Source organism: Coccinella septempunctata, chromosome 1 (assembly GCF_907165205.1).
Source record: "Coccinella septempunctata chromosome 1, icCocSept1.1, whole genome shotgun sequence".
Taxonomy (NCBI): domain Eukaryota; kingdom Metazoa; phylum Arthropoda; class Insecta; order Coleoptera; family Coccinellidae; genus Coccinella; species Coccinella septempunctata.
The window spans coordinates 7,187,148-7,208,283 of NC_058189.1; the positions used below are offsets into that span (position 1 = coordinate 7,187,148).

At 35.8% G+C, this 21,136-nt stretch overlaps 2 protein-coding genes across 2 annotated transcripts in view; both read right to left on the reverse strand.

Annotated features, from left to right (window-relative positions):
• The window catches only part of LOC123322553 (beta-1-syntrophin), a 274,185-nt gene extending 268,958 nt beyond the window's left edge, over positions 1 to 5,227 (reverse strand). The window contains exon 1 of the mRNA XM_044910500.1: positions 4,432 to 5,227. Coding sequence (XP_044766435.1) covers positions 4,432 to 4,951 — 520 coding nt within the window. The 5' untranslated portion in view covers positions 4,952 to 5,227. The remainder of the gene's footprint in view (positions 1 to 4,431) is intronic.
• A 3,005-nt stretch (positions 5,228 to 8,232) lies between these two features.
• On the reverse strand, positions 8,233 to 20,583 carry LOC123317958 (purine nucleoside phosphorylase). Its single transcript, XM_044904598.1, has 3 exons — positions 20,337 to 20,583; positions 14,240 to 14,334; positions 8,233 to 9,215 (listed from the first exon to the last, which is right to left on the reverse strand). Exons 1-3 carry the CDS (start codon positions 20,450 to 20,452, stop codon positions 8,461 to 8,463), a joined length of 966 nt encoding a protein of 321 aa, XP_044760533.1. The 5' UTR covers positions 20,453 to 20,583; the 3' UTR covers positions 8,233 to 8,460.
• Between the last annotated feature and the right edge of the window lie 553 nt (positions 20,584 to 21,136).

Below are 21,136 nucleotides of genomic sequence, written 5' to 3' on the forward strand. Positions count from 1 at the left end.
TTTTTCATGAAATGAATAAAAACAGAACAGTGTACGCAATACAGATTTTTATTTCATTTTGCCAAAAACATTGGCAAATTGCTTTTTCATTTTCTGCTTTGGATTTTTTCGGATTTTGAATATGAAATGCTCTACCAAATACATTCTTATTGGACAAAGGTATGAATTTCATGTCGATACTCAGTCTGTGAGATGTTACCTTGGATACAATCAGGTATTCAACATTTGCAAGAAAAAATTATTCCTCCAATGATTTCTTTCTTATAGTAGAAAACGAGAGTCGTTTTCTAACAATGAATGATTCAAATAGATTCCGAATAAACGTCGTTTCTCTCAAATAGAGAAGTTAGAGAAAAATTTTTAATAACTCAGACTCAAGAATATTGATCAGTGGCGTAGCTTGCCTTAGAGGGGCCCTGTATCAAAATGTGTTGAGGGGCCCTAAGGAAGGGTGAAGTAAAAATAAAAGTAGCAAAAAATGTTCGATTAATATCGAAATGATTATAATATGTACTTATAATTAAAAGTTCTAACTCATACTTGGTGCTGGGAGCGAAATAATATACAAACAAATAACATACAAACAATATGAAATAATATACAAACAAATAATATACAACCAACATAATATGATAAACAAACAAATAATAAACAAAAATACCAAACATTAAAGGTACGCTTTTCTAGCATTTATTTCAGCAAATCTATTTATCAAATCAGCCATAGCTGATGACGATTTCATTTTTTTAAATTGTCCCCCCTCTATTGACAATAACGACATGTCTGACAGTCGTTCCTGTCCCATAGAGGTCCTGAGATAATTTTTTATGAGTTTTAATTTTGAAAAACTCCTTTCAGCGATTGCAGTTGTAACCGTCTAAAATAAAAGGCATGCAGTAATATCGTCCGGAAAACTGGATGCAAGGCTATTGAATTTTAGGAGGACTAATTCTAAAAGTTCTTTGATGGCACGAATTTTCTGAATTTCAGATTTTAAGTATTCGTATCTATTTCAATGATCGATTCGGTGTAATGAACGGGATTTTGAAATGAATGGTTGTCTTAGCAGTTATTCTCAAAAATGCTATTGTAAAACCTGTAAGAGGTTTTGGAAAACACTTTTAGGAATTTTTTGCTTACAGACATTCGGGGGCCCCTAAAGCCTGGGGGCCCCGTATCACTGATACCGCGGTAGCTACGCCCCTGATATTGATTAATCCATATGAAATCCAAATTTCCTGATTCGTCAACAGTGACGATTGAAAATTAATCGAGGAAGAACTGTGGAGAAATAAAATGGAAGAAACATTGAAGAACCACAGACTAGCACAAGAGGAGCTTCCAGGAAACCCGAAGGAGATCCGAGGAGATCCAAGGAAACCCGAGGAGATCCAAGGAGATCCCAGGAAATACGAGGAGATCCAAGGAGATCCGAGGAGGTCCAAGGAAACCTGAGGAGATCCATGGAGATCTCAGGAAATCCGAGGAGATCCAAGGAGATCTGAGGAGGTCCAAGAAAATCCAAGGGGATCCGAGGTGATCCAAGAAAACCCAAAGGGATCCGAAGGAGATCCCAGGAAATCCGAGGAGATCAAAGGAGATCCGAAGGAGATCTGAGGAGATCCTGAGGTAGCCAATTACCCCCTCGTTTTTTCGCTTCAACATTCATTCATCTTTCAGTCATTATTAGGGAAATAAAGTTGAAAGCCAAAGCCAGAAGGAGGTAAAGGAGGTTCGGGCGCAATTCGGATCTGTTGCAGTTCAGGATGTTGAGAAGAGCCATAAAGATTAAAATTAAACAATCCTTCGATGACTATCTGGAGGATGTTCAAGAGTCACTGCCTGATGATGAAAGGAAGTTTTGGAATTTCATTCACTGAAAAAATAAAACATCTAGAATTCCAGGGGAAGTTCTCTATAGAGACACGAATATCAATGAACCGCAATCCATCGTTGATGCATTTGCAGACTATTTCAGTAGTGTACACTCGAGGCCGGGATGTGATTATCGCCATGGAAATTGTGCTCCAACAAATTTTCCGAATATTTCTTTCAGCAGCATAAGTGATGATGAGATTCTTTCAGCCATCAATAAAATCAAGAATGATTCTACATCAGGGTTTGATGGCATCCGTGGCTCTTTCATAAAGAATTGTGCTGAGGTTTTTGTGAGGCCACTCAAGATAATATTTAACCTTTCTGTTGATACTGGACGTTTCCCTACTCTTTGGAAGAAGGCCAAAGTGTATCCCGTTTTTAAATCTGGTAATAGATATCATGTTGAGAATTATAGACCGATCTCTATACTGAATAACTTCTCTAAGGTCTTGGAGATTGTTCTATATGGTAGAATATTTCAGGCTCTGCAATCATATGTTTCTCCGTTCCCGCATGGTTTTTTCAAAAAAAGGTCAACAGTGACAAACCTAACAGTTTTCACACAGTTTGTTTCTGAAGCATTAGATACTAGGGGACAGGTGTATGTCATCTTCACTGATTTCGCGAAGGCTTTCGATAAAGTTGATCAGCAAGTTTCATTGCATAAGTTATCTCATCTTGGTTTCGGGAATAAGGCTCTACTGCTCATATCTTCCTACTTATCTAATCGTGTTCATTGCGGTTCTTATAATGGTTACACCTCTTACTGCTATCGGTCAACATCTGGGATTCCACAAGGGTCAAATCTTTTACCTCTATTTTTCATTTTGTTTATCAATGACCTTCTCGAATTTATATCGTGTGGTCGTCTTTGTTTCGCTGATGATTTGAAATTGTTCTTGATAATAAACTCTTTATATGATTGTATGCATCTTCATCGTCAGCTCTTACTTGTTCAGGATTGGTGTGGTGAGAACAGGTTGCAATTGAATGTCAGCAAGTGCAAGGTTGTTACTTTTTCGAGAAGGTCGGAGACAATTCAGTACAATTATGAGTGTGAAAACTCTTTTCTTAATAGATGTGACAAGGTCAGGGATTTGGGGGTTTTGTTCGATTCTGCACTTTCTTTCGTCGAGCATATTTCAGAGGTAGTTTCTGAAGCGTCTAGAAACTATGGTTTCATAATGAGGGACTGTAGAGACACAAATATACACTCACTCAAGCTGCTATTTAATGCATCGGTTCGTTCTAAGTTGGAGTATTGTAGCATAGTTTGGAGTCCGCTGTATCAGTGTCATGTGAGGTCACTTGAGTCTTTACAAAGAAAATTTATGAAATATTTGATTTTTCGAGCCGATGGTGTTTATCCTGCTTGGGGGACACCTAATGAATACTTATGTCAAAGAACCGGCATTGCGAACTTGGAAAAAAGAAGAAACGTGGCCTCTGCAGTGTTCCTGTTCAATCTTCTGAGGAACAATATTCGAGACATGTTCCCATGTTCAGGTGTGACCGGGCTCGAAATAAAATTCTCCTGAAAGCGCCAGTTTATCATATGAGTGGCAATGTAAACAAAATTCACCTATATTGTGATATATATTCATGCCCGGAGAGGACTTCTGTGAAAATTGCATTTGATAAATTGTGAATTTATATTTGTTTTTTTGGTTCTCATGATAATTTTGTTCTATATTATCCTGTAAATGGCTAAGCTGTTGGATAATAAAGCTATATTATGACTTTAGCCTTGCGGCTTTCATACTCCTCTCCAAAGGAAAATTCACTTATCCCAGATATCTCAGATATCAAAAGTATTAAGCTCTGTTGGAGCCCTTTCCAGGTTTTCGGGCTCGTGGTGGTGTTCGGGTCCGGTTATTATTATTATTATTATCTTCCAGTCTTGGTTCTCAAGCAGTAAGCTAGTAGATGGCTAGTAGATTTTTTCCGGCTAGACAACTATAAAACTCTCAATTGTCTTCCAGCACTTAATTCTTTCGAACAAAATCGTTTCCTGCTGTTTTCAACTAATACGCTCATTCTTGTCACTTACCTAATGAAATTCTCTTGGAAATTCTAGTCGAGTTATTTATTCTAGCGATTTGAGGTAATGGTCTTTTGCTGTTTGGTCAAAATTTTCCAGGTACTTATTTCTCTAATTTTAAGATATACTAGCTCAAAAATTTCCAGGTTCCCAAAACCATGCATTGCAAACACCCACATTTGAGGTGTAATTACAGCTTTTTGGACTGTAATCCATTCATGTACTTATTCTTTTCCTCTCCACATAATATGACAATCCAACAAGGGATTTTCGTTCATCAATTCGAAAACATTACCTTGAACAAAATCTTCAAAGAAATAAACAGCATATTATTTCAGGAAAAATTCTTGAAAACAGCATGCTGCCATGTGCATTTGCCTGGAGGATCTGGATTATTGGAAATATCTGATTTCTACTGAAGAAATACTTAAGTTCACTCGTTTCTTGTCTGCCTTATATTCCTTTCAACATAAAATTCAATAATAATAAATAAAATCCACAAAAATACAAACCTTCGAGTTCCACAATCTTTCCCGCTCTTTTCAGTGCCTTGACCGCCTCGTCGTGAGTAGATTCTCGCAGGTCCTCTCCATTCACTGCTAATATAGCATCACCCACATAAAGCTGTTCAGTCTGATCAGCAGCCATACCCTTGAAGATTTTACTGATCAAAATTGGCATTTTGTTCTCCCTCCCACCTTTAATGGAAATGCCTAACCCATTATTTTCCGATTTGATCACCCTCACAATCCTTTTCTGATTAGCCACCGAATCGGGAACGTCCGGTGTATCACTGATACCGCTCGGAGTTTCGATGTTATTATTTAACGTTCCGTTAAGGGTAGTTGTGTTCTCACAAGACTCGTCTAGTGTTATGCTAAGGTAGTCTTCTTCTAAGGTGAGGAAAACTCTGTACCACTGATTCCGCACGAACGTTTCTAATATACCCGATCTGCCGTAAAAACCGGGAGATGGTAACCCGTCCAACATACTGTCCCCACAAACACTCATGCCGGAAAATTTACATTTCATCCATCGGAACCGGCCCCAAGATCACACAACCTGCAGCACGAGTGTAGTAACACAAAACGCGGTTTAACGCCTCGGTTGTTTCCTTTCTCAAAGGTTAAGCGGAAACGTCAAGCAATCAGCTGTGAATTGTGTTAGGATAACCGAACCATGAAGATGGAAGGGGCTTCACTAGTTCTCTGGGTTTGTCACCCGACCACTGTTATTGTTTTGGGAGTCTACAACGTCAGCCGCTTTCACTTTACGCGAAAGAGACATCGATGCGACTTGCATGTTGCATCAAGCATGATAGTAGTTTTACCGAAAACCCGGCTCTCGATTTTATTCATGATTCGGCGCGACAGGACTCCCATCGTCGCTATGACAACGCGCGTCCCTAGAGACTGGAATTGATTCCTCGATTCTGCTCCCTCTCTTCTTGTAGACAAGAATCAGTTGATTCTTGGAAGATTTCTTCTGAATTCGAAAGGACCAATAAGAAGAACGCTTTTAGTATACACTACAGTGACTCTATCAAACACAGTGGCTACAATTGCGGTCTCGTTTTTCATCGTTTTAGCTAGAATATGGCGGATTTGGTCACGGGACGTGACGTGAGCCAATCCGCATTCCGAATTAGAGATCATAGCATTGAAATCTATGCTTCCAAGCCGCCATATTCTTGCTAAATTTCCAATTGTCGCCACTGTGTTTGATAGAGTCACTGTAGTATACACTATTCTTCTTTTTATATATAGAACACTAGGTGTATATTGTTCACTACTATAAGTGCATGGCGTTTTCTTCCTTTCAGAATTTGAAATTGGATCAGAGGATAGAGCACTTTCCGAAAAGGACCTCATAAAATTCTGAATTCATTATAATACTGTAGTGTCTTTCTTACTCTGTACATATAGAATACTATAAGTATATAGTAGGTATATAGTGTTTCCTTCCTTTTTACTTCACGATCAAGACGTTGGAAGAGATTTTCCTGAGAATCAACAGATATATCCCTAAATTAGGGTCTATCAATTCCAAGCATTTTTCCATCGAAGAAGGAGCTCTGTTGCTCTGACAAGGAAAAATGGGACCGAAACCATGGTCAGCATCTGCTCTTTTTCGTTGGAACGTTCTCCATCTAGTTGTCTTGATGATGTCCAATAGGGAATACTCCTTCTGATGAAAATGATGTATATCTTTGAAACGTCACATTTTGAAATAACCATTTCAACCGTTTCCCGAAAAAAAAAATTTTTAAGTACTTAAAAATGAAAAATAAAAATGGGTATTTAAAATTTAAAGCGTTTCGTTTCTATTGTACAAGTTGGCAACATTGACACTGAAATATGCGTTGATAATAAAGGACAACAAATACACCATCTTGATGAGATAAACAAAGATGGCTGTCTATGAAGTCTGCGACGAACGAGGAAGGTCGTAAAATTTTATGGGATTTCTATGGCCAGTTGTTGTTGAGGCTCGCCCACAGATTACAGAGTAGTGAGTAGTCGCCAGTGAGTACGCGCCTTATGATGGCTGTAAATCAGCCGCTGTTACTTTATAAAAAACCCATTTTGTTCTTTTTATTTTCAAGTAGGCGCTGTTCCAAATCGTAAACTAGAAATGAACGATTTAAATTTTAAAACATTATATTTGAAGAATGATTTTGAATAGTTTCCGCGGTGCATTTGAAAAATTCATGAATGAAACTCATAATTATTCAGTTTAAACTTGCATATGCTGTGATAACCCAAATTGAGGAGAATTCCACGTTGGTTAGTTCAATTCATATCGGCGGGTGGTATGCATCCGAAATCCGAATTAATTCTTATCATTTCTAGTTTGTAGAGGAGAAAGGAAAGAACACTCGCTTTTCTTGTTCTAAAGATAGATATAGTATGAGAAAAACACTATATACACATAGTGGTTTTCTGCAGGGGAATGGAATCTTTCGAAGAATCTACTGGTACGTCGACATAAGAAGAGATGGCGCCAAATTGGTTGAATCAATAGGGAACGAGCTGCCATGGGGCGGTCGATTACTCTAATTCTATCAACTTTACAAAAAAGAGTTTGAAATAAAACTTTCCTCTTTTTAAGTAGAGCATCTCTTAAAATTATTTTGAACTATACAAAGTGTTTCGTTTTTTCTTCACAGCTATTAACTTCGTTATTTCAAATGGAACATCCTATATATTTTTACATTTTTGAATTCCTTGTTAAATCTTAATATAAAGACAACTACATATGTCTGAATTCTCAACAGTTTTCGAGAAACTTGACCTTTTTTTAATATTTTGACAGTTTGGGGTACCTACTTACATAAAGGATTGAAGCTCGGTCCCTATTCTATGTATGTAATTGATTCAAATTTGAATTGTCAAGTCTAGTCAATAAATGAAACACTTAAAATTTTCTTCGTAAATAACCATTTAATATACAGTGTCCACGAACGCGTAGATCCATTATCAAAACAGAAATAAAAAAAAAGCATTTTTGGTCACTATTAGTTGTTTTAAATAATGAACAGAAAAAAAATATGGCTTGCCCTTTAAAAAAATTAAGATCTTGGTGAATTTCTGCTTTGATAATGGATCTACGTTTTCGTGGACCCTGTATATAATATTGTTATTTAAGAAGAAAATTTTTATTATTTAATTTATTGACTAATTTGAATCAATTACATAGAATAGGGACGGACCTAGTTGTGTTAATAAACTTATATTAAAATTCAACAAAAAATGCTCCTTCTGACGAAAATGATGTATTTTTTATAAAATATCTTTGGAACGTCCCATTTTGAAGTAACCATTTCAACCGTTCTCCAAAAAAAAATTATTATTAGTACACAAAAATGAAAAATAAAAATTAGTATTTAAAATTTGAAGGGTTTCGTTTCAATTGCCCAAGTTGGCAACATGGACTGAAATATGCGTTGATAATAAAGGACAACAAATACACTATCTCGATGAGATAGACAAAGATGGCTGTCTATGAAGTCTGCGAGGAAGCGGCATTGCACTAGCAGGGCACCTCAAGAAATTTTTACGATTTTTATGCCGTCGTTTTGCTCTCATTTTGCTCACCACTCAGTTTATTTTGCTCACCTATATACAATGAGCTTTAGACAATTCAAAGTGCCCTGCTGGTGTAATATTTCTGGCTGAGCTTTTTTGAGCAAAATTTCAGCTTGAGTATATACAGTTGAACTTCGAACAATGCAGATATTCAAAAAACTCAAGGATGATCTCCCATTGTAATTCATTTTGGAATTATAATACATCGGGGAAATGAAGAAATAATCATTCATGTATATTTTTACTTAACCATTAAAAGAATAAATAACTCGTAATACAATCAACACCACTTATCCACCATCAATATAAACAAATCGAAAGTAATTTATATGCAATCATGATTATACTGTCGTAGCGGAATCCTACGGCGTAGGATGGCTTCAGTGAGTTTCATGATTGAATGATTTTACTATCAAAATCAATGATTTTCTCACGAATATTTCTAGGTTTAATCTATTTTCTATTATTGATGTGATCAACTATCCGTGCCACGAACTTCTTCAGAGTATCCTGCCTCAATTTACCGGCATCCATAACTTCTTCATGATTCGGCTCGTCTGGGGAATCATATTCCAAGATACAGGCGTTAGTGATCAAACTGAAAGCCAGAACGTTCATATCGCAGTGTCTTGCCGTGATCACCTCATGCACAGTAGACATTCCTACAGCATCGCAACCCAGCATTTTCAGAGCTCTCAGTTCGGCAACAGTTTCGAAGTTAGGGCCCCCTAGACAGGTGTAAACTCCCGTGTGGATATTGTTCGTTAGGCCCAATTCTTTGCCGATTTCCATGCTCTTCTTGATCAGTTCCTTATCGTATGCCTTATTCATGGGGGGAAATCTGGGTCCGAACCTGTCTTCATTAGGACCCTGCAGCGGGTTATTTCCAGCGAAACCCATCATATTGATGTGATCTTTCACGAGCATTATGTCGCCAACCTTGTAGTTTTTATGGAGACCGCCCGCTGCATTTGTCGCAATCAGTTGTGAAACGCCGAGGAGTTTCATAACTCTCACTGGCATCGCGCATTTCCACAAGGGATAACCCTCGTAGAAGTGGAATCTACCCTGCATGCACACCACTGGGGCGTCTGAGAGAAATCCAAAAATCAGTTTGCCGGCATGACCCTCCACTGTGCTGACAGGAAAGTTCGGTATGGAGGAGTACGGAAATTCGATTGGATCCTTCAAGTCTTGTGCCAAGGAACCTGAAACACAAAATATCGATGTTAAGTGGGGTCTACACCGTTTTAGTAGTCAGTTCAAAAAGAGAAAATGAAAATCTTATGTCAGAAATCAAAAATTCATATGGGGTTTTCATTATAATTCAATTCATTCAGTTCGTCATCTCGGAAAGTCAGAAATTTCTTTATTCGTCGAACGAAGAAAACGTTTTTTTTACTGAGGAAAAAATTTTCATTCATGTTATTAACTTTCCGAGGTGAAATTATCTCTTCTATGAATTTCCACATGAAAAAATGTCTCGAAAAGTGTCGCCATTGGCTACAATTCGTATCCTGGTGAAATTTGAAAAAGACGTTCGTTAAGTGCTGCCATCTTTTCGACGAAAGTGGAAACTATTGTAATATTCGTAGCTTCTATCAGTAGAAGCTACGAATTGCAAGAACACTCGAACGATCAGTCGTTCGAGTGTTCTTGCAACACCCCACATTCTGGTAGTCTTTCCCCTTTTACGCCTTATACGGATGGCGAGAACTCCTCTTAATGCTATGGATTACAAAGAATTTTCTAATTATATTCTTCATATTATTCCTCAGTTATCAATCTTGACCGTACATGAATGGTCCTGGAGGAAGGTACGAATGGTAAGATTAGCAAAAAATATTTTCCTTGGAGAGCACACGATACTTGAAGACTAGAAGGTAGAAGGAAAAAAATGTTAGAGCGTGTCAGATTTTCATAGGATATGTTAATTGGTCCCTAAATTTTCAAGAAGCTTACAATTAGGACGTTGCGCAAGGTAACAGTGGTTCTTTGAAAATGTAAAAGAAAATCGTTACTTTTACATACCCGAGCGGGTTAGATTTCATATAGATGGTTAATCTCGATGTTGCAGACTTGTTGACTCATTAATCCGACAATAATCAGGTAGGATTTGCTTAATCTGACAGTTTTAAAATATAATAACAATGCATTTTTATCTCCCTTCTTGTACCTTGAATCGTTTTTGTGTTCATTTTAAAAGTTGTAGATACATATTCAAATTCTATACAAATTTTGTCTGAAGCATTGTCCTAATCGTTTTCGAGCTAGAGGGCGATGAGGGTGAGAAGTTCAGCTATACATCGGAATGGGCGAACGGTGGGCAAAATTGGTGATATCTGAACTACAACTTTTGAATCCAACGAGATAGAGAAAAATGAATGACACATTACGATCGTCGGTTTTCGAGAAACTAATGATGCCATCAACTGCATTCCTCTATCTTCTTTTGTATTCGAGTTATAGGTCAAAATTAAAATTTCAACTTTGGTCATTATCTCCGTTTCTGCTTGAGCTAGGATGTTGAAATGAAAACATATAGACTTTTTTTTTATAGCAATCCAGTGGCATATTATGATTTTTTTCAACAGGCATATTTGCTGAGCTATAACATAAATATGTGTTTTTTCTTATGAAAACAGTAGTTCAAAATTATCTAGAAAGACTGAGGGCGATATATGATATATTTCTGATAGGAAAAAATGGCGATTCTTTCTAATTCATTTCAAACTACTGTTTTCATAAAAAACTCAACTTTATGATATAGCTCAGCAAATAAACCTGTAGGAAAAAATCATAGTACGCCACTGGATTGCTATCAAAAAACTGTCTGTATAATGTTTTCACTTCAACATCCTTGCACATTCATTCATTCATTCATTCATTCATTCATTCATTCATTCATTCATTCATTCATTCATTGCTGTATCCCGTTACCGGGAATAAATCTACAAAAAGAAGAAAAAAAAAATTGCAAACAGACTTGTAATTTCTTAGGGCTAGTTACGACTGTGTGCCCTCCTGTGACTGAAGAGACCCAACCGTGACCTGCAGATCCTTCCACAATCAGGGCATGGATAGTCACCAACCAGATCTGGCCGCCGCTGTATCATTCTCGATTCTCTATTATAACTGTGTACCAAAGACCTCCACTGTGACCTGTCTGACGCTAGTTGCTCCCAGTTATGATTGGCATTAACTAATTTTAGCGATTGATGTAGTGTATCCTTAAACCGGGCTCCCTCAGTGAATTCGCCATATAGAGCTATTTTGGGGAGTCTTGTGTCTTGCATCCTCAGAATGTGGCCGCTCCATCTGAGTCGGGCCCTCGTTACTTGAGTCTCAATTGTTGTACAACTCGCCCGTTGCAAGACTTCTGCATTCGAAACTTTGTGGAACCATCTGATGTGCATTATCTGTCTCAGATGACGTTGCTGAGTTTGTTCAAGCTGTTTAATATGTCGCCTGTAGGGCGTCCAGCTTTCGCTTCCGTGAAGAAGCGTTGGGAGGACCACTGCTTTGTAAACAGCCGTCTTGGTCTTCAGATTGAGGTCGTGATTTTGAAACACTCTTTCCTTTAGCTTCCAGAATGCCCAGAATGCCCGTGATGCCGAATTGATACGGTTTTGTATTTCCGTGTCTAGATTAGCCCTGGTATTTATGAAGCTTCCCAAGTATTTGAACTGCTCGACCTGTTCTAGAGTTTCATTCTCCAGGCTGATATCTGTTTGAAGGCTTTCTGGCGGACTTACCAGGATTTTGGTCTTGTCGATATTGAGTCTAAGGCCTAAAGCTTCGTATATATGTTTATAGGTGTCCACCATTATCTGTAGATCCTCTGAGCTACTAGCGATGAGTGAACAGTCGTCTGCATATTGAAGTTCCGTGATAAACTTGGTACGGGTTTTTGCTCTGAGGCGCTTCAGGTTAAACAGGCCTCCATCAAATCTGAATCTTATCCCAACACCTCTTACGGGCATACTCATATCAGCAATTATCGATACAGCTATGGCGAAAATATTGAACAGTAAAGGCGCTAATACGCAGCCTTGTTTTATTCCGGAGTTGGTTGAGAAATGGTCGGTTGTAGAGCCATTATGCTGTATTCTAGCGGTGTTGTTGGTATGCACAAACAGAAACGGAAATAATGACCAAAGTTGAAATTTTAATTTTGACCTATAACTCAAAAACAAAACAGGATGTAGTTGATGGCATTATTAGTTTCTTAAAAAAAGACGACATGAATGGCACATTCATTTTCTTCTATCTCGTTGGGTTAAAAAGTTGTAGTTCAGTTATCACCAATGTTGTCCACCCTGTACAGGGTATCCCAAATTGTTCGAGAGTGAAAAAAAATTGAATTCCTTATTTTACAAACGGATGGTATCTTTTTTATTTCATTTTATACAAAAAAATAGCCTCTCAAAAATATATATACCTACTGGGTGAGTTTTTGACCCATACAAATATTTCAACAGTAGATTATCGAGGTCAAAAGAAACACTTTTTTCCTATACCATTTTTTTTTGGGGGGTAGTTGACGCTACGTACGTACGTTCAAGATTCGAAGGAGTATGAATCATCAAATAAACTAATTTTATACAAATGCATTCCAAAAGACCGCACGTAAAAATTCACCATTATTGGAATATGCTAAGAAAAATAAAAATTTTCTTATTCGAAAAATTATGCGTTGGACATACCGTGCATCGTAATGTTTCGCGATGTTTATGGTAACTAGACCATGAAGTGGGTTTATAGGGGTTTTAGGTGGAAAATTTCTTATATTGAACATTTCGTTTATCAAATGCTTTTTATAATACAAGTTCAATTCATTCTTTCAAATCTATAATATTTGTGTACCTACATTTAAAGATGTGATACAATTCTGAGAATTTTCCAACTATTTCGGTATAAATTCGAAGTGGATGGTATTATCCTATATAAATAGCAAATAATACTTGTAATGAAGAGTGAAAATTGATTATAATATAAACGTACTCAAAGATATGATCTATCTTTAAAGATAATTTTTCTACAAGCGTGCGCGTTCAACCTTTTTCCCGCACGCATTCCAAGTTGCAAAGAGTCACTTTCCCAAAACGTGCGGGAAAAACGCCTGCTATTTCTTTCCCGCACGCATTTGCGTGCGGGAATGGATTAGCAGGGGTTTTTCCCGCACGCAAATATTATAGAGTAAATTAAATTCTATCATGTTTCTATGCATATAACGTCAACGATGAGAAACCCATAGTAATGACATGCAGAATTACGTCTGTCATTATATATTAATTAATCAAATGAGATATGATCTGTTTCGTGAAATGGATATATTTATATATTTCAAGCGCTTGTAGAAAAAATATTGTTCCTAACTCTTGCGTAAAGTGTCTTGCCCGCACTCAACTGCTTACCCGAACTCTGCTTCGCATCGTTCGGGCAACGGCAGTTTCGTGCGGGCAAGTATCACTTTCCGCACTTGATAGGAAAATAACTATTTTCAGTTACCATATCATTTTATGCAACGACTTTAGCTTATACAAATATTTTAATAGCAGATCAAAAGAAACACTTTTTTTCCTTGCCATTTTTTCCGAATCGGCTTTGTTTGAAAGATACAGGCAAACCATGAAAAAATGGTATTTTTATTTCTATTTCACAAACGGTTTTATCGAATGAAATGAATTTCAAATGCAGTTTTTCATTTATTTGATGAATCTTTTTCGAACACAAGATATCACCCACGTCTTCCAGTTTTCTCATTATGACCATTACGTACTATAAAAATACCAAAAATTCAAAGAACCCAACTTCAGAAACTAAGTTGGACGCTATCTAATAAATATATGAACGTTTCCGTATAATGCGCCGTTTTCGAGTATTTTGTTCAAAAATTCAAAAGTATCTGTGAAATTTGAAAAATTGGGTACTTTGGCTGAATACAACTGTCGAAAAGAAGCACAGATTTGTTGTGTCACAGACGCAAATTTTTCTGAAGGTAATTTTTTTTACTTCATCATGCATAATTATTCACTTATCTATTTTATTTTATTTTAATTTATTGACCGTAATTGTTAGTACAGTTAGATTCGATACTCAACTAAAACTCCATCAAGAAAAGGCTTTCATCATTTATGAAATATTTCGACCAATTCGACCTTACAAGTAATGCAAAATAATACTATATAAAATTTGATCAAAACTCCCAGCTACAGGAGAAAGTACTCACCCAAACCTGATCCACATATTATACCAATCTTTGGTGAGAAGGGTACTCTCTCTTTCAGAAACTCAGCTGTCTGCTCTATCATCTCATAAGTATATCTGGAATGAGAAACAACATTTATTTATCTGAATTACAGATTAGTGGAAAAATACTAGTTGACTTGATAGAATTTGTAATAAAATCCAAGATCCAAGTACAACTTTCTCTCTGCATCATGGGTTTGGAGAATTAACAATGTTGAAGTTCATTCATTGAAAGATAGAGGTCAGGTCGAATAAAGAAACTTTCACGTTTAAATCGAACAATATAAAATCTTACGATATCCAAAAGATACCTGCGTTTTCTTTTTTAACCATACTACTTCAAGGGCGAAAAACACAACAATCCATTAGTTAAGTAAATAGCCTCACCTATTACCGCTATTCATCTTGGATGTCACATAGGAGCCGTTATTTTTCAGGCAATGATTGTGATGATATATTCATACCTACTACGAGATGGATAGCGAGCGATTTCGGTGAAGGGGCCAAGTGAGGCAATTACGTATTCAATTCTCCATGTTATTATCTGGTACATTAAAAAATATGGATTAACGGTGTTGATAAGCTGAATTTCTGTGAATAAGTGAAGGTGTGCTATTGATAGCTACTTTTTTTCCTGCTGATTAAGGTTCGTTTTGAAGTATTTTCATGAATTTGATGGCCTACGAGTATGTATTGATATCTAGTTAGCCTAGACCAGTTCCATGCATAAAAAAAATATTGCGTTACCATAGCAACGAACAATAACTCATTAGAAGTGTCAGTGTGAAGTTTGAGGTCAAAAAGTAAACCAGAGTTACGCAATAAATTGAAAGAAAGAAGATGTCCACCAAAATTGTGAAAATCGAAAAATTGGAGTATCGAGCCATCATCAAGTACCTGTATTTAAAAGGGTTAAGAGGTAAACAGATTTACAAAGATATGCTTAATACCCTTGGTGATCAATGTCCATCGTATGCGACGATGAAAAATTGGACTGCAAGCTTCAAAAGAGGTAAATTTTCCATTGAAGATGATGACCTATCGGGAAGGCCAGTTTTTGGCTCAGTCCCAGAAAATATCGATGCAGTTCATGACATGATTTTATCAGGCCGTCGAATTGGGCTAAAACGGATATCTGATGCACACATTATTTCATGAACGCGTTCATCAAATAGTTCACGTCAATTTGGAGATGAGAAAATTTGCTGTAAAATGGATCCCCAAATATTTGAATGTTGACCAGAAGCGTGCAAGGGTAGAAGCATCGCGTACGATCTGAGATCGATTTGAAAACGATGTAGACTTCTTAAACCGAATTGTTACTATGGATGAGACTTGGGTACTTTTCCACGATCCAGAAACAAAGCAACAATCGATGGAATGGGACACTCTGATTCTCCACGACCTAAGAAGTTTCGTTTCCAAAAATCTGCTGGGAAAGTTCTTGCTTCAGTTTTTTGGGTAAGGGTAGAACAATAACCGGGGAATATTATTCGACATAACTGATCACTCTACAGAAGAAAATTAAAGAGAAAAGACGCGGAAAGCTATTCAAAGGTGTTTTGTTTTTGCAGGACAATGCCCCTCACATACAAATCTTATGTTGCCATGCATAAAATTCGTGATTTAGGGTTTGAATTACTAGAACACCCCCCTTATTCACCAGATTTGGCTCCATCCGTCTATCATCTCTTTCCTAAACTGAACAAAGTTTGAAAGGTCGTAAATTTTCTTCCAACGAGGAGGTAATAAAAGCTTAGAGGTCTAATTTGCAGAGCAAGAGGAAATATTTTTTTTGAAAGATCTAGCGAGACGTTGCAGGTTCGCTGTAATGAATGTATCCAATTAAGAGGAAAATATGTTGAGTAATAAAATATTTTGACATCGAAATTTTGTTTGGTTCTATAGTAGGCTGAGAATTTTTCAATATATCCTCGTATACCTACTATTGAGGAAATAAATTAAACTATAAAGGTTGGGGCAACAATGCACCAAAGACTGATAACCGGAATATATGATAAAATAAGTAGCAAAGCAGTGAAATTGTATTTTTTCAAATATTCAAAAACTGCGGCCGATAGTTAATTGATGAAAATAATTAAGCTGAAATTTTTTAGCGGCACTCCAGAAGTCCAATGAAAATCGTCATTTTGCAAGCAAATGATGATGATGACGAGTTCAAAAACGAACCATTGTTGATATTCGACAGAACTCTTAAGATAAAAACGTATTTTCTTTTGATAATATTTGTGCCTTACGGTGGTCCTAATCATTTAACAATCCTTGAAAAAGCGCTGGTTATCAATTTTTTTCAATTGAACGGTTCAACAATTTTCAATTCTCCTCTCAATAAAATTGCACATTATTCTTTAACCCCTTAAACCAAACCCCATTTAACTCCGTTTTTCAAATGGACACATAATCCATGTGTGGGCTTGTTTAATAGCTCAAGGAATATGGAATCCCACCATAATTTTTGTTTCTTTTATTTTTTGGCTAGCTATCAAAAGAAAGTCTCTCGAAAAAAAAATTAAATTAATAGTGGGTAAATAAATTTAAAAAGGTCGTTGTACTGAATTACGTAATTTCACCATGTCACACAGATTTTTTTTCGAAACTTCAACATCCTGTACCTCTAAACTATACATTCTATATACCTGATTCTTCAATATTCAATTTACATAGTAGAGCCAACAATAATATTATAATGAAAAAATTCTCATATGATTCACTTTATTTATAGATTCGAAATTATATTTCCAGATACCCCCTTCGAACTTTGATTACACTCCGATGTCTGTCTGTTTCTCAATATTTATCAATTAAATGAACAATTCGAATAAAATTACGCACATAACATTGTGTACGATCATTAATTAGGACATCAGGCTTGACTCATTATGCAATGCGAAAAAGATACGCATTCTTATTAACAAGATTATTCTATTCCATTAATTCATTGTATTATTTTAGCGTTTATTCGCAAACAAAAAATGTTTTCAATTTGAAATATATGATATAATTTCATAATAGACCTCTAGAATTTTAATTTCATCATTGATAAATGCCTTAATGTTCTTGATAACAAACGATTAATATACAGTTGTCGAACAGAAAATAAACAAGATTTGCTTGTTTGCTCATACATACGGATATATTTCTTGCCGAAAAGTCAAGAAATATTTCAGTTTAATGTCAATTTCAAGGTTGAAGATTTTTTATATTTTGCGACTAAACCCTTATTGTTCCAATATCCACAAACTTGCTTTCAATACAAGGATACGTGTCTTAAATAAGAAAAGAATTTCGCATCAGGTTTAACAGCGAGAAATCAGAATTGCAATGGATCAATTTAAATTGGAGTCTGTCGGATACGAAAGCACTAGAAAAAATCCTTGTGGATATACAATAGATAAAATATTGATGCGAAAATAATCACTTTGCTGATACATATCTATCCGATCGCATAATTTTATCTTGAAGCTTTTAAGTAACCCTTCAGAAATAGAACTTTGCTCCGGAAATTATCGATTTATTTATACTAAACGATCGATCTCTCATATTGATTTTATGAATAGGATATCGGAAGGGATATCAGTAGAAAGAAAATTTTCGAAATAATAAAGACGTCAGTTACTACACGAAACTTCTTTCATATATTTCATTGGATCCATGTTTTTGGGAATTTTACCAATACCAATCAAAGGAAATGAAAATGGATACAAATTACTCAATTATGCGTGCTCAACCCTTCTTTTGTTAAGGAATTCCATTTTTTATATCAATAGACTATTGGTTAATGGTTATCACAGATAGATATTTTTGGTTCATTCTCCTTAATAATGATCAATGAAATGAACGACCTGTGAAATATAAAATTGTGATATTTAAAACCTCTAAAGAAGACTTCTTCAATTCGGAATTGACAAGAAATGAGTTTATACGGTTGTTCAGTGAACATGGTGAGAGCGTCGATAAAATTAGTATCAAAATAGGCTATAGAATTCTGATTTCTAATATAAAGTGCTTCAATGCCTAGCTTATACTAGACTCTTGACTCTTTTAGGTTTATGTCTCAAAATCTATCCAAACTGGCTGGGAATCATTACGGATCATTCAAGAACACGCTAGTGGCTTTTCTCCAGAGTGCATTTATGTCGAGAATCTTGTCACATAAAAATATTTCAAAGAATTCCATTGCCTCCGTAACGACGAATTTCTTAAACGCTGGTTAGATACAAATATTATCGAATTGTGTCCTAAACTGGAAGAAAAAACATGTTCGTGATCCAAATATTTTGGCATGTATAATTTTATACTCGTAGATATGAGTGAATTGGCTTACCGATGATTGTAATTGATTGATCTCAATGAAGTCCTTGTCATTTCATTTGGGTCTCAATAATAACCATTGCTATTTACTGATGTAAAGAGTAGATTAAAGATGCTTTTGTATTGGTGTACAGGGGAACCAGAGACAATAATTCCGAAGATATATTATTATTTGTATAAGGTCTTGACAGAGTTAATTTATATAACCTAAAAATTCGATTAAAAATTCAAAAATTACTCTAGTTGAGTATTCAATAATAATTATTCTTGTTGAAATGTTTCTTCTTTATCGCCTGCCAAGCTTTAGCGATTAGTGGAATTTAGATTGAATCCATATTAACAGACTTGAACTACAACAAAAACCGCTTTAGTAACTGTAGTGTTTCTCATGAAAAATTTCATTCACAACGAAACTTATTCAATTGCGATACAAGTTAAGCACACATCTAAAAATAGATGCTCGTTCACCAAATGTCCATATAGTCTATGGATTGGATATTTATCGAATTACTTATTCATTCTTGAATCCAACAAATGGGTATCAGGTATCGCAATTACAAAATATTTTACATCAACCTGTTGATTTCATAAACTCACAGTTTCATAAGTTTTCGTGGTCATTTTCAAGGAGAGAAAACATAAACGCTACACAAGTGCATCGGGTAAGTTATAAAAACGACTTACAGAAGAGTGGGATGTTCGACAGAAAACATTGAACAGATCTTTATTGTGCACAAACAAAACTGCAATATTCCACCAACAAATATTTATTTCACCTTTAATAAGTTCCACTAGGTAGGTAGCAACTCACAACAATTTCTACAATTTTCTAAGTCTCAAACAACCGTTTACATAAGGGCGTAAAGAGCATAAAAAAAACTCCAAGATACTGGGGAAGGAACATTGCAATCTATAAAAATAGACATTTTCACCTATACTTAATACCAATCTATGGATGAGTGTCTGGGATTTCGAGATTTGTAGAATTTCAAGTTCGTTGTTAAGATTAGTATCATTGTGAAGGACACACCTTCAACACTGGTACCCAGTAATAGGTGTTCTTTGTGCAAAATATAGACTATTAAAAGTTTCTTCGAATAATCTTACTTTTCAGTAAGGGCCATACATACCCACATGTTTGTGTTTGTGTGTAATGTTTATGTTCTTGTTGTAACATGGACATGGACTAAAAATGAAAATCCATTGTACATCCATTCATAGACGTAATGTAGATATCCAATACTGGATCTATTGTACATCCATCCATACATGGATCTACCATAAAATTATTTTTGAATAGATAATTTCGATTCTATTCCTGTGTAACTGAGATATACCTATCTACAATTCCCCTATTAGCTAAAATTTCCGACTATCAAATAAACATTGTCAAATGTCAAAATAAATTCTTCAATGATAACTGCCAGTCAAACGAATAAAACGAGAACTGAATATTTGTTTAATAGCGTTTTCTATTGGTAAAACTAGTGCTGCACTGGATCACAGAATATCAAATGTGAATTAGGAAATCTTGAAGTTATTGCACTGTTTTTATAATATGCTCTCAATACGCACCAGTTCTACAGTTGAAATTTGCTATTATAGCGAATTGCGGTGGTAAAACTAGCTTCAGATGTATTGGAATGATTGCAGTGACATCAAAATATGCACTGGCACTGCACTAGTTTTACCAATAGAAAACACTATAAGAATAGCAATCAAGTTCCATCAAATCAAAATCTTACTTTTCTTCATCCTGCCCATTACTCAGTCTTCTTGTGCAACATCCATTCCCAGTTCCATTATGGCAACCATTCTTGTATAACGCACCATTTCCATTCATCAATTCAGTTCCAGTCATATTTCACTTCTTTTTATAGTATTTTGCTCTTGCGGTCGGTAAGAAAAGAGTTAAACTGATTGGCGTGATAGGCGCACTTGCTTATATACATTTTTATCAATTGTGGGTAAAATAATTCCATACAAATATCGAAGATAAAGGGAACAGTTATTCCCGTATTATCTCGCTAGTTGTTATTATATGACGAAAAATTGTTTTCTAATGCAACGTCAATGAGTTGCTCATAAATAGTTTGGTTAGGCAACATGTTTAGCCTTCGATATTCACAGTACAATACTAGCTGATGAAAATCTCAATTTTTTACGGATTTATCGCTGATGTTATTACTAGATTAACTTTAATCGCCAACCGTAGAGGACCTGGAGATATCTAGATCATTAAATTAATGTTGGGTTGAATTCTTTAGATTATGCATAATATAGTACAGGTACATTAGATTGATTACATGATTATATGGAAAATTATCCATATTTTTCCGAATATGTTTTCTCCCGGAAATATGAATCAACAAGAAACATCTTGTACAATTATTCTGAAACATATTTCTCCAATGACTTTTGTTTAATGAATCGTTAACGTTCGACTCGTGAATAGTGTAAATTTTCATGGCTGACCCATAATAGCCGAGGTTATTGTGTGAAAGGCCCTCTAGCATCGCATCGCATCGCTCGATCTTGGCTTTTG

What these genes read in the sequence shown, in the direction of transcription:
- LOC123317958 (XM_044904598.1), bottom strand. Translation starts at nt 20,452, where the DNA reads ATGACTGGAACTGAATTGATGAATGGAAATGGTGCGTTATACAAGAAT. An exon ending in AATGGGCAGGATGAAGAAAA is followed by an intron (nt 14,335 to 20,336) that starts GTAAGATTTTGA and finishes TTCTCATTCCAG; the next exon opens with ATATACTTATGAGATGATAG. An exon ending in AATATGTGGATCAGGTTTGG is followed by an intron (nt 9,216 to 14,239) that starts GTGAGTACTTTC and finishes TTTGTGTTTCAG; the next exon opens with GTTCCTTGGCACAAGACTTG.